Here is a 14,739-nt window from a genome sequence, read left to right on the forward strand (position 1 = left end):
CCCATAAAAATCATGACAGTGTCCCTTTAAAATATGGAGTCATCTATGTATATTGTAACTCATCTCATTATCCTTATATATTAAATAACTGGCACATTAGAATACCCAACTTTCAAATATACAATATATTTCTCAAAGATGACCAATAAGCATTTACTGAAAACTTAGAAGGAGAACTAGGACTAAACCCTAAAAAATAATATGCAATATTTTATCTGCTGAGCTTATTGCACCAATATAAAAGTATCTCTAAGCAGCAAAAATACAGGCCCTTAAAGCTGTGCACAGGGGCTCCTCATCTTGGATTTTGTTAGGAGTGTCAGTGGCACTGCACATGCTCAGTGGACTCTGGGCAGCTGCTGGGAAGCTTAGCTTAGGGATCGTTGCAAATGACCAAGCAGAAATGAGTTTGTCTGATGCTACAGGGCTGATTATTACATTTGGATACAAATAGTGCTGGGTGTATCAGTAATTCAATGTATCATATTTACACTTTTTCCAAACCAAGGACAGATTTTCCACCCTTCTCAAGGTTTACTTTCAGAAGCAGTGTGAATTAGTTTGTTCTCCATATACAACCTACAGACAGTCCCATAATAAACTGAGAAAACAAATAGTTTTGACAAATATCGAAGATAAGTAGTTTAAAATGTCTTGGCTAGGAACTGTACCACCGCCATACACTTGTAGCCTGGATTTTAGCTGAGATATTTAGAAATGAGCATTTATAAACAAACTCCCCCAGTCGCTGCCCTGCAGTGCGGGGCAATATTGCCGTACCTCAACGGGTTGCTCCTTCTTCCTAATCACTTTAATTATGGAAGCTTCATCCAGAATAACACTATTGGACGATTCTTCTTCATCATCTGAAATCAGCTCCTTAACTTCATAGGTTTTTTTACACGTCACTTCAGACTCATCCACTTCAACCTCAACAACTGATCCCAGATACGTCTACGTGGTATAAATAAATGCGCTCGTTATATCAGTCGGTCACAATTGTGCACTGCAACCGGCAGCAAGGCAGGCAGTTAGCAGGAACACCAACCCACACAGCTTCATATTGGTTTGGTCATTAGTACGGAACCTTTTCCTGTAGTGTTGGACTGGGAGAGGCAGGGATTAACTCCACACACACCCAGCTAAGGGCCCATTGCTCCCCATAAATACCGGCGCCAGTGCAATTAAGTATTGTGCAATGCATTCAGGGTCGGACTGGGCCACCGGGACACCAGGAAAAATCCTAGTGGGCCCCAGCAGCCCAGTCTGACCCTTGCCGGCGCTCCCCCTGCCCGACTGTTCCTCCCCTGATGCGTTATATTTATGCACGCTTGGGGAGGATGCTGGGTGTGGGCCCCCGCGGGGGGATTAGAGAGGCTTCCGGGGGGGGGGGGGGTTAGGGGACACGGGCAGCAGGGGAACCTGCAGGGCCCCTGGGCCAGGAACCCCGGTGGGCCCTGCACCCCCCAGTCTGACCCTGAATGCATTCCAGCCCCCTAGTGCTCCACTAAGCAGCCTGGCAGTGTACTCGGGCCAGTGGGGCCCAACAGGACTAGGGTCGGACTGGGCCGCCAGGACACTGGGAAAAATCCTAGTGGGCCCCGGCGGGCCAGTCCGACCCTTGCCGGCGCTCCCCCTGCCCGACTGTTCCTTTGTGCACGTTTGGGGAGGACGTCGGGTGGGGGGCCCTGCGAGGGGGGGCAGCAGGGGCACCTATAGGACCCTTGGGGCAGGAGCCCCCGTGGGCCCTGCACACCCCCAGTCCAACCCTGAATGCATTCCAGCCCCCTAGTGCTCCACTACGCAGCCTGGCAGTGTACTCGGGCCAGTGGGGCCCAACAGGACTAGGGCCCACCGGGTTTTCTCCCAGTACACTGACGGGCCAGCCCAATCCTGTTTTTACCTCTGGGATAAGCCAAATTATAGAACCGTTAGACATAACGGCTATATCATATTATACTATTTCAGAGTGAGGAGGAAATGCCCTGGTTACCATTAAGAATTACAATATGGAGAGAAAGCAGTTACCATGGATTCCTTCTGCATAAGGAATGGAATCACTGTGGCGCTTCCTATACACAGACAAGCCATGGTTCATTTGCCTCTGGGGACTCCTTGCCTGCTCTCTTCTCATTTAAATCGCTGCGAAAGAAGAGTTTGCTCTGCTGGGATCCGTGCACAAACACTGGCTAGCAACTACACTGGATTCTCATATTTATCCACTCCCCTGCTGCTACCTGTACCTAAACATGGAAGGTTTATTTACAGAAAGAAGCCCCAAATAGTAAGGTTTAATAACCTTAAAAAAAAGTTGTGGCACTTCTGAGATTAATATTAACATTACATAAAACCAATTGGATAAATGATTCCCTTTTCTCTGTAATAATAAAACAGTACCTGTACTTGATCCTAACTAAGATATAATTACCCCTTATTGGGGCAGAACAGCCTTATTGGGTTTTTTTCATGGTTAAATGATTCCCTTTTCTCTGTAATAATAAAACAGTACCTGTACTTGATCCCAACTAAGATATACTGTAATTACCCCTTATTGGAGGCAGAACAGCCCTATTGGGTTTATTTAATGGTTAAATGATTCCCTTTTCTCTGTAATAATAAAACAGTACCTGTACTTGATCCCAACTAAGATATAATTACCCCTTATTGGGGGCAGAACAGCCCTATTGGGTTTATTTAATGGTTAAATGATTCCCTTTTCTCTGTAATAATAAAACAGTACCTGTACTTGATCCCAACTAAGATATAATTACCCCTTATTGGGGGCAGAACAGCCCTATTGGGTTTATTTAATGGTTAAATGATTCCCTTTTCTCTGTAATAATAAAACAGTACCTGTACTTGATCCCAACTAAGATATAATTACCCCTTATTGGGGGCAGAACAGCCCTATTGGGTTTATTTAATGGTTAAATGATTCACGTTTCTCTGTAATAATAAAACAGTACCTGTACTTGATCCCAACTAAGATATAATTACCCCTTATTGGGGGCAGAACAGCCCTATTGGGTTTATTTAATGGTTAAATGATTCACGTTTCTCTGTAATAATAAAACAGTACCTGTACTTGATCCCAACTAAGATATAATTACCCCTTATTGGGGGCAGAACAGCCCTATTGGGTTTATTTAATGGTTAAATGATTCACGTTTCTCTGTAATAATAAAACAGTACCTGTACTTGATCCCAACTAAGATATAATTACCCCTTATTGGGGGCAGAACAGCCCTATTGGGTTTATTTAATGGTTAAATGATTCACGTTTCTCTGTAATAATAAAACAGTACCTGTACTTGATCCCAACTAAGATATAATTACCCCTTATTGGGGGCAGAACAGCCCTATTGGGTTTATTTAATGGTTAAATGATTCACGTTTCTCTGTAATAATAAAACAGTGCCTGTACTTGATCCCAACTATGATATAACCCCAACCAGTACCCCAGAAGCTGTCTTTGCAGGTTAGCACAGCACACTTTTTTTTTTTTTTTTAAAGAGCCAGGCTGTCTAATAACCCCTCCCCCATACCTTCAGGATAGTAAATTCGCCACTGCAAGACAAAAACAGATGAAACCAGCACAAAAACTCAAGGCAGCCCATAGCAGGAACATGACCAGATGCACTTTGTTATCCAAACCCAGTTTGCAGGAAAGCACAGGCACGTATCGGGTAAGGATAACGCTAATGGTTAGTTAATCAGAATAAATCCAACCCGTTGTTAATGTATAACAAGGAAGGCATGCAGATCTGTAACACTTACATACGGTTCCCCCACGCGGAACATAGAAAAAAACAAAAGACAGGTCAGTGAATGATAGCACTAATCGTATCTGCCCCACAAAATCACTGTCCAAGTGTTTGCTTGTTCTTGAAAACAACGAGTAATGCTAATTTTAATGGAAAAAAGTTAGTTACATAAAATTGGAAGTAACTGTAAAGGTCCCCATACACAGGCCAATAGTAGCTGCCAATATGGGTCCCTTGGACCGATTCAGCAGCAAATCGGCCCATGTAGGGGCACTACCGACAGGCCTGTCCGACCGATATCTGGCCTGAAATTGGCCACATCTCGATCAGGCAGGTTAGAAGATCTAGTTGAATTGGGGACCGCATCGGCTCATTGATGCGGTCCCCGGACCGACTTTACCTATGCCCGTTGTTTGGGCAAACGATCAAATTACCCTGGATTCTCCCGATATCACCACCCGTAGGTGGGGGATATTGGGAGAAGATCCGCTCGCTTGGCGTCATCGCCAAGCGAGCGGATCTGCCAGTGTATGGGGACCGTTAGTATAATTTAGAGAGAGCTATTATGAAAAAAATTGCAATTGATCTTCATTTTGTGGCTTTTGAATTATTCAGCTTTTTGTTCAGCAGCTCTCCAGTTTGGAGTTTCAGCAGCTTTCTGGTTGCTAGGGTCCAGTTTAACCTAGCAGCCGGGCACTGGTGTGAAAGAGAGACAGGAATATGAATAGAGGAGGGCCTAAACAGAAAGATAAGTAATAAACAGCAACAATGACAATAAAATTGTAGCCATACAGAGCAATTGTTTTTTTGGCTGCCGGGGCTAGCGACCCCCATTAAAAAACTGGAAAGAGTCAGAGGAGGAAACCAAATAATTCAAAAAGTATAAAAAATAAAAAAATGAAGACCAATTGAAAAGTTGCTAAGTATAGGCCATTCTATAACATACTAAAGTTAAACCTGAAGGTGAACTATTGCTGGATAGGGGATTTCATTTCACCGTCTGCTTTCTGGCACAACACAGCAGTCTCGCCTTGCTTTATGGCACTGGTTCTAAATATACACACGGGGTCACACCAAGTCTTTCCCAAGGCTCATTTATTGCACCGCTGCTTGGAAGGCAAAAGTATAAAAATGCATGAAATGTGGCCCTAAACTGCACACGTAAGAATCAAAATGTATAAAAATAATGAAACTAAGTGATTACAGTATAACAGAGAAAGGTGGGCTAGGAGAGCTTGTAATGGGCAAAGCAAAGGGGCCTTGAGGGAAGGTGATTATGTAATAAATAAATTCACTAATATTCTGCACTAAAGAGAGTACTTGGGCTCACGTTCTTCCATTCCCAGAGCCTTGATGTGGTGCAGAATATTTTAAAATTCAAACTGGAGATATTTCATGAACATTAAGAAAGTCATCAGTAGGGCACAGTTGTTACATTGCTTTGGGTAACAATTCCCACCTGAACTGATACATGTTCCCCAGACATGCGATCCTGCCCTCACACAATGACATCCAATTGGAAGGAAGGACACCCGCAGGTAAGCTGCAGTGAATTTATCCTTCCCATCAGTCACTGCCCCAGTGAGCTTACAATCTAAGGTCCCTATCCCATTCCCATCAGCCCCTGCCCCAGTGAGCTTACAATCTAAGGTCCCTATCCCATTCCCATCAGTCCCTGCCCCAGTGAGCTTACAATCTAAGGTCCCTATCACATTCCCATCAGTCCCTGCCCCAGTGAGCTTACAATCTAAAATCCCTATCCCATTCCCATCAGTCCCTGCCCCAGTGAGCTTACAATCTAAGGTCCCTATCACATTCCCATCAGTCCCTGCCCCAGTGAGCTTACAATCTAAGGTCCCTATCCCATTCCCATCAGTCCCTGCCCCAGTGAGCTTACAATCTAAAATCCCTATCCCATTCCCATCAGTCCCTGCCCCAGTGGAGCTTACAATCTAAGGCCCCTATCACATTCCCATCAGCCCCTGCCCCAGTGAGCTTACAATCTAAGGTCCCTATCCCATTCCCATCAGCCCCTGCCCCAGTGAGATTACAATCAAAGGTCCCTATCACATTCCCATCAGTCCCTGCCCCAGTGAGCTTACAATCTAAGGCCCCTATCACATTCCCATCAGTCCCTGCCCCAGTGAGCTTACAATCTAAGGTCCCTATCACATTCCCATCAGCCCCTGCCCCAGTGAGATTACAATCAAAGGTCCCTATCACATTCCCATCAGTCCCTGCCCCAGTGAGCTTACATTCTAAGATCCCTATCACATTCCCATCAGTCCCTGCCCCAGTGAGCTTACATTCTAAGATCCCTATTAGATTCACACACACTCTGCTCAGTTATATCAGAAACCAGGTAACCTGCCTGTACGTGTTTGGAGTGTGAGAGGAAACCAACACAGACACAGGGAGAACATACAGACTCCTGGCAGATAACGTAGTTTGGCCTTTCTCCAAGGAATAAATGGGGAAATGTAATCTCCTGCCAATGGGGTCCATAAAAAGCAATTCATCTACTTCCTTGTGCCACTTAAATGCAGAGAGAAAGTCACCCTCCTGGAACCCTTGCATTGAGGGCAATTTGTTTAAAATGCTTCATATTAAGAAGGTGCCTAATTGACTCCTTGCCGCAGAGATGCCATTGGGCTGTATAAGCAATTCAGAAGGGCCTGCTGCCAAATTCTGCTGCCAAATGTATGATAACTAAAATTCATTTTCATTGGTGGGTTGGGGGGCAGGAACATTTGAGATCAAAACAAAAGATTGATATATCCTTTTAATACTTTATAACCGATCCAATGTATCTTTACATAATCAATAATAATAAAATATCCACTGTAATTTGCAGTCAGTCTCCAAGCAGAGCCATTAGGCTGATGTGGGATCGTTCCTTCCATAGCAACCAGATATGAGAGCTCTTTGGGATCGTTTCTGCAGTTGCCTATTGATTAGCCCATATTTCTCAGACACTAAGACATAAAATTATAACAATAACCTTTTTAGCAGCTTATCCCATCCAGTGCCACTGATCTGGAACTAATGCACGCCGCACTAGCGCAATTCTGGGCACAGCTACCGAGCATGGGGAGATTAGCGGCTGATAAGGAACAGTATATTAGCAATGGATAGGTGAGCAAAAATGCACCCTTCCAGTCAAAAGGCATTCAGGTGAGACAAAGCAAGTCGCTTGGAAATAACAAGGGCTGTGCATTTAGGTTTTTATAGAGGGAGATATAATGGAGGAGAGGAGCTGAGAGAAAAAGATACAGCGGAGAGGGACAAAGAGGAGACATATAATGTAGAGAAGTAGAGAGAGACTGAATGGAGTAAGGGTTAGAGAGAAAATGTAGGGAGGTAGAAAGACAAACAAAAAGGCAGAGAGAAAATGTATAAGGGGAAAACAATGCAGAATGATAGAGAGAAAATATAATGGGGAAGAAAGGGAGAAAAGGACAATGTACAGGATTAGAAGGAAAGGGAGAGGTTGAGAATTAGACAGAAAACAATGTACCGACTAGAAAGAGAGAGAAAAGAACAAGTAGCCCCGCAAAAATACTTCTTTGACCGCCATGGTTACGTTCCGTGATTCCCCCTCCACTACCAGATTGTAGCGACACCTTGCAGTATAGAGAAGGGTAGAGAACCTTGAACTATATACAGGTCCTTTTTATCAAGAATGCTTGGGACCTGGAGTTTTCTGGATAAGGGATCTTTCCTTAATTGTCCACTTGTGTCCATGTTATGGTTCACAATTATGACACATGTGTGAATCAGCTTCCTACCAAAGACCGCCTCTGTTGAAGAAGCCACATGTACCTGGTACAAGCAAGTAAAGGTGTGGATAGAGGACGAGGTGGCTGCCTTGCAAATCTGCGCCACAGAAGTTCTTTGCTGCCCAGGAAGTCATTATGGATCTGGAGAGGGCCTGACAGAAATTGTACTCCTGATCCAGTTGGCTAGGGTAGTCTCAGAAGGCCACTGACCTTTATGCAGACCCACTGGGATGATGAGGAGAGCATCTGACTTCCAAAATCCTTCTGATCTGTCAATGTAATATTTTAGAGCCCTAACAACATCGGCCCTTGGAGGTCTGACAAAACCAGGTTGAGTTCCCAGCCTGAAGCAGGAGGATGGATCATGGGCCACCCCATGAAGGAAGGTCTGAATGTGAGGATCCTGGGTGATCTGGTGTTGAAAAAACACTGAAAGAGTATCTGTGTCTAGGGACAGACCAGGTGGAGACCCTTGTCAAGGTCCTGCTGGAGGAAGTCAAGAATGCCGGTAGTTTTGCAATGCTGATGGGGGAAGTCATAGGCTGATCATGTAGGTCTGCTATGTTCTGTAATATATCCTTGATGAAGAAAGGTTTCTGGGAGCGATCAGGGTGGAGAACACCCTGTCATTGAAACTCTGTTGCTTGAGGATTAGGGTTTCAATAGCCAGGCTGTCAAACGGAACAGCCAAAAATTTGGCTAGACCACTGGTCCTTAGCTTAGGAGATCCGGAGATCTGGGAGTGGGACAGGAGGTACCTCGGTGAGGTTTGGAAGCTCTATAAACCAGGCTCGCCTGCGCTAGTGAGGAACCATTAGCAAGGTCCTGATCCATTCCCACTTGACACTTTTGAGGATGCTTGGGAGAAGGGGAAGAGGGGGAAAGATGTACACATAGCTGAATGGCCAATGGCAACTCCACAGGTGATTGTTGGTCTGGACCTTGATAGGCCTGCCCCTTAGAAAGTCCGTCCAGTAAAGGATAACCAGGCGCTATGCTCTATTACATTGATTGGGAGCTTTCTAAAGAAAGCCATCTGCCCTGAGCGGTCTAGCCCTGGCACACTGCGCCCCAGCCCCCGGAGGCTGGCATCCATTGTGAGATTCTAGTGGAGAATGGGAAACGGTATTCATCATCCTGGGCTATAATTCATTGCCGTATCAAGGAAACCAGAAATCTTTCCTGCTCTGAACATTAATAGATAAAGTACAGCCAAAGGCAAAATCAATAGCAGTGTGCCTACCAACAAGTGACTTGTTTATGGCTAATCATTAAGAAGCAGCAGTTGTAAAATGACCCATGCCCAGTGTGTCTTCATATGGAATCCCTGCACTGCCAAATCCACACACTGCTTCTTACCCTTAGATAATAACATTATGTAGAGGATTTATCACAATAAGCCATAAATGCCTGTGACTTTTTAGCTAACAAAATAGCAGGCCATAATATTAATATTTTAGACAAATTCTGCTTGGAGCCAATTTTTAATTAAAAGTAGATTTCTGCTGCTGGTGACAAGCATTCCGGCTTGCTTAACTCATTTATTCGCTCTAAATGCCCATTAACACTAGGTAATAAAAATGTCAGATATTGTTAACTCAGCACCATGATTAAAAGACTAAATGAAAAAATGGTGCAGAATTATACAGGTATGGGATCTGTTAGCAGGAAACCGGTTATCTAGAAAGTTCCAAATTACGGGAAGCCCATCTCCCATAGACTCCATTATAACTAAATTGTTCTAATTTTTAAAAATTATTTTCTTTTCTCTGTGATTATAAAACAGTACCTGTACTTGATCCCAACTAAGATATAATTACCCCTTATTGGGGCAGAACAGCCCTATTGGGTTTATTTAATGGTTAAATGATTCCCTTTTCTCTGTAATAATAAAACAGTACCTGTACTTGATCCCAACTAAGATATAATTACCCCTTATTGGGGCAGAACAGCCCTATTGGGTTTATTTAATGGTTAAATGATTCCCTTTTCTCTGTAATAATAAAACAGTACCTGTACTTGATCCCAACTAAGATATAATTAATCCTTATTGGGGGCAGAACAGCCCTATTGGGTTTATTTAATGGTTAAATGATTCCCTTTTCTCTGTAATAATAAAACAGTACCTGTACTTGATCCCAACTAAGATATAATTAATCCTTATTGGGGGCAGAACAGCCCTATTGGGTTTATTTAATGGTTAAATGATTCCCTTTTCTCTGTAATAATAAAACAGTACCTGTACTTGATCCCAACTAAGATATAATTACCCCTTATTGGGGCAGAACAGCCCTATTGGGTTTATTTAATGGTTAAATGATTCCCTTTTCTCTGTAATAATAAAACAGTACCTGTACTTGATCCCAACTAAGATATAATTACCCCTTATTGGGGGCAGAACAGTCCTATTGGGTTTATTTCATGGTTAAATGATTCCCTTTTCTCTGTAATAATAAAACATTACCTGTACTTGATCCCAACTAAGATATAATTACCCCTTATTGGGGGCAGAACAATCCTATTGGGTTTATTTAATGGTTAAATGATTCCCTTTTCTCTGTAATAATAAAACAGTACCTGTACTTGATCCCAACTAAGATATAATTACCCCTTATTGGGGGCAGAACAGCCCTATTGGGTTTATTTAATGGTTAAATGATTCCCTTTTCCCTGTAATAATAAAACAGTACCTGTACTTGATCCCAACTAAGATATAATTACCCCTTATTGGGGGCAGAACAGTCCTATTGGGTTTATTAAAAGTTTAACTGATTTTATAGTAAACTTAAGGTATAGAGATCCAAATTACTGAAAGACCCCTTATCCAGAATAACCCAGGTCCCCAGCATTCTGGATAACAGGTCCCATACCTGTAATTATCTCTGCTGCTTGTTTACACATTTGCCAAGTAAAGCTGCTTAAAGTCTAGACTAAGAAGCGGCTGCAAAGCTGCAGCTAAAATAACTGCATGAATCACCACACAAGCAGAGCCAGATTCATACCCAGCACTGCCGTAGCCATGCCATCTTGCCCACCCTCACTCCAACCCAAGTGGTACATGCACATACACCAATCAAGAAGAAATGGGGTGCCCCTTCTGCCTCTCAGCTCTGCTAACAGATTCTGCAGGCAGCACTCAGTAGCAGCCTGGGGGTAATACACTGCCAAAGCATTAAATTTGAATTTCATTGAATAATGATAACTTTTTGGTGTTATGGGTCGGTAGCATCATTTGCAGTGTAGATTCTCAGGGTTGGGAACTACAAGCTCCATATTCTCATAACTTTCCTTAGGAATAGTGGCCATTTATTCCATGGCCCAGAAATACTTCTACGTGTTTATTTTAAGGCAACCTGAGAGCCCTGCTTTGGGGTAACCCTGCTGCGCCTGTGGGATAAGGGGCCACTGTTTAGTTCATCTCTCAGTCACCACCACACAGTGTTAAGTGCACAGGCCAAACTGTTAGGGCGGATGCGGCTGAGAATTTCATTCCACTCACCTCTGAGGATTTTGCCAACAGAGCAGCAAGTACATACTGTAAAAAGGGCCGGTGTCAGTGACTGTATTGCCCCTGTGCACTCCATTAATACAATAATTAATATACATACATTATGGCTACATACAAACTAATGGAAAATGCACTTAAGCTTCACTGTGTTTGGTTGCACCTTGAATGGGCATATGCTTATACAGGTATGGGACCTGTTATCCAGAAAGCTTGAGACCTGGGGTTATCCAGATAAGGGTTTTTTTTTTGTAATTTGGATCTCTATACCATAAGTCTACCAAAAATCCATTAAAACACTAAATAACCCCAATAGGACCAATTTGCCTCCAATAAGGGTTAATCATATATATATATATAAATATTATTATTGTTATAATAATAATAATAAAAGGGAAAAGGAAATAATTAAAAAAAAAATATTATTTGATTAAAATAGAGTCTATAGGAGATAGCCTTACCATAATTCAGAGATTTCTGGATAATGCATTTTCCGCATAACAGATCCCATACCTGTATTGGGGATAGAGCACTTTTCACTAGTACCCTGTAATGCTTGGGGTATGCAGCCAATAATGCCTCTGGCTGAATGACATTTCTGTTTATACACTTGTTCCAGGCCAAACTTATGCTCATTTATTATAGTTCTTTAACTCAAATATCCCCAAAGCTTTTTTATTAACCCTCTATGAAAAAAGTAGACAATACTTGTCTTAAATAGTGTGTGAATGGTATATATCCAGTTCAGAACACAGTCGGCATGCACTGTGATATCCCTTTCCTTATTGACATCACCTGTGTAGGGAATTGTGGGATTGGGAGGATGCAGGCTAAAGGCAGGCTGTGGGACAGGCGACTACTGTTACATTTTATTTGAGTCATTAAGTAGTCAGCCAGATCAGCAGGGGAACAGGGGGCGGGGCTTAGGGAACTGTTCCAAACCATATTATTACATTAAAAATCATGAAAAAGCTGCATATTTTTTAACTGATGTATATTGCAAAGTTGCTTGAAATTCTTTTTTCCTTAAGCTTACGTTGTGTTTGGGTTCTGCCATGCTCTGGGGCCAGTACTAAGGATTACAACAACTGATTTCAGAAGCATATCATTTATATGGCAGTATAAATGTCCGTTTAATGATGGCTTCTGGTTTATATCTGGATATGAGGATATGCAGCAGCCAGCTGTGTATTGTACAAAGCCCCAGTCCCTCGGGCAGTATTGCTGGGAAACTGTACTTACACAGATTTAAGCTCTTTATATCAATTATGCATGATAATGTCTGAGTGCAATATGATAGTAACCCTGCCTCCAGTATTCTTGTAGCTTTAATGTAAATTGTATTTCAGGTGCATATGTAGAACACATATTAAAGAAACATTATCATTGGGGACATATCTTCTATGTAGTGGGATTAAACTCCTGGGTTAGTGAGAGATTTGTAATACTGAGAAAGAATTAAGGAAAAGGAAAGTGATATATATATATTATAAGATCCCTGCAAAGCTCCCACCTCCTGAAACTGCACCACCCACACACCCCAATATGGCCCCGCTCTAGATACCCAGTAACAAAAAGCAGGGGAGTGTAGCCAGGGTCAGACTGGGGGGTGCAGGGCCCACCGGGGCTTCTGCCTCAGGGGCCCCTGCACCCTCCAATGGCCCCCGCTGCCTTCACCTGCCCTCCCCCCGCAGAGGCCCCCAACACCTTCCGATCTGGCGGATCGCGGGAGCGCCCTGGGGGGGATCGGATCTGGGCCGCCGGGGCCCACTGGGATTTTTCCCGGTACCCCAGCGGCCCAGTCCAACACTGAGTGTAGCCATCAGTTATTTATATGGCCCACAATAGGCAGTACTTAAATGTTGGTGTTGATGTTACTCTATAATAAGCAATTCATATAAAGAGTTTTTTTAATGACCGAGCTAATTAACAGTCCCTAAGTTTAAACCCTACACTCCTTCCTGCCCCTGCTCTGCGCTGTCATTGGTTGATAGAAGTTATGTGAGTAAACAACATAAAATTAGGGGCCCAATAACTAGTCAGTAGTAGTTCATAAAAAGTTAAAAAATGTATTAATAAGTCAGTCTTTAAATTGGGGGGAGTGGAGTTCATAAGTAAGTTGTATAAGTGATTTAGATTGCTTAGTATATGGGCCAGTGGTGTTGCTGTGGGGCCCAAAAACCAGACGTTCCCCAGCTGAAAGGTTAACATGGGCGATGCTCATATAATCCAGGAAATAGATCCCAATATAAACAGCTGACGTTACTCTATAATAAGCAGTTTAGTTAATGTGCTAATACGTCAGTCAGTTCATTGGGGGCAGTGGAATTTACCTTAAGTTTTTAATTCATTGGGGGTCAGTGGAGTTTGTTCCAGCCCTGCAAAATTTACAGGGCCCAGCACACCAGTACCCCCTCTCTCCCCCGGATGGTAGCCCTGGGTGTAGCATGGGTATTCATTCCCAAGCTGTGACTAGGAACTAGGCTTCTTCTGTGCCTGTTCCCTCTACACTACTTGGCCTTTCATATTCCAGTATGGGGTAATAACTGGCCTTGCATGATTTCTATATGTGTGTATATTGTTCCGGTTAAACTAAAAGAAAAATAAAATAAATTGCTGAGAACCACCAGTTATGCCCCCCCCCGTAGGGGCCCCCCTAACCCCCCTCGCAGGGCCCCCCACCCGACGTCCTCCCCTGAGCGCGTAAATGTAATGCATCAGGGGGGAGTGATCGGGCAGGGGGAGTGCAGGTAAGGGATGGGTCTGGGCCGCTGGGGCCAACTAGAGCCTGGGCCCACCGGGATTTTTCCCGGTGTCCCGGCGGCCCAGTCCGACCCTGGATCTATAATATTCAGCTTTCCTAGAAAGAACTGGAAAATGGTAGAGGAGACTAAAGGCCTTCCTTGTCAGGTTGGGCACAGTAGTAAGAACTGTACCCCAGAATCGTTTAAACTCCATAACCTGCAAAATCTTTGCCCTAGATCTATAGCCAATATGAATATACTTTATGGCTTTGTGCAACTATGAAATGCAATAAATATATTTGACACAAAACCCCTAAAAACCAAAAGATGGGTATAAAAGTGATGATGGGGACAAGACTAAACAAAGTCATATCACTACAGCACCAACCTGAAGGTTCGGGGGGTTGTGTTACGCTCCTGGAAAGCTTTGGCTTAGCTGTTTTACTAGTTGTCCGTACAGGGGCTGCAGACTGAGGAGGGGCGTCCCCACGAATTGATGAGAGATCCTGCATACTGAAGCTCCTGAGTCTTTCTGAGAGAGCACCTTGCCCCTGGAAGGGAAAAACAAAGTTTTCCTTTAGCCGTTAGGAGGCAAGTAATTTCCTTTTAGATATTTGCATTTGAAGTCCAAGCTTCTGCTCTCCAGAGATGGCTTCTGCCAGTCCCTGGATAAAGTGTTTTTAAGGTATAACAGGTGCTGGAACATCAGCAGCCATATATCTAGAAGGTAATGACACACAGCAGAATCGTATCATGGCCCCCAAACCTGACATATAGTGAATCTGCACAAAATACAGAACCTTCTGTCTCATCGGATACCAAATCCCTTTACCCCCATGACTTTCTTTTTTATTATTAAAACTAAAGCAGCGTCCAGAGATGAGAGATATGAATAATTTACAGAGTCTAGCGTCTTGTAGGCTTCCTTTCCTTATGAATTTTCCCGT

At 43.3% G+C, this 14,739-nt stretch overlaps 1 protein-coding gene across 5 annotated transcripts in view; it reads right to left on the reverse strand.

Annotated features, from left to right (window-relative positions):
* reep1 (receptor accessory protein 1) overlaps nt 1-14,739 on the reverse strand; it is a 38,705-nt gene that overhangs the window by 9,213 nt on the left and 14,753 nt on the right. For 2 of the 5 annotated variants that reach the window (XM_004911283.4, XM_004911281.4), the window contains exon 6: nt 14,181-14,343. In XM_004911283.4, the coding sequence (XP_004911340.1) occupies nt 14,181-14,343 (163 nt within the window). Of the gene's footprint in view, nt 1-780; nt 939-11,042; nt 11,079-14,180; nt 14,344-14,739 lie in introns of all 5 variants that reach the window. The other 3 variants (XM_004911280.4, XM_002937279.5, XM_031895290.1) reach the window with 3 other exon arrangements.

The sequence above is a fragment of the Xenopus tropicalis genome, chromosome 1, assembly GCF_000004195.4.
Source record: "Xenopus tropicalis strain Nigerian chromosome 1, UCB_Xtro_10.0, whole genome shotgun sequence".
Lineage (NCBI taxonomy): Eukaryota > Metazoa > Chordata > Amphibia > Anura > Pipidae > Xenopus > Xenopus tropicalis.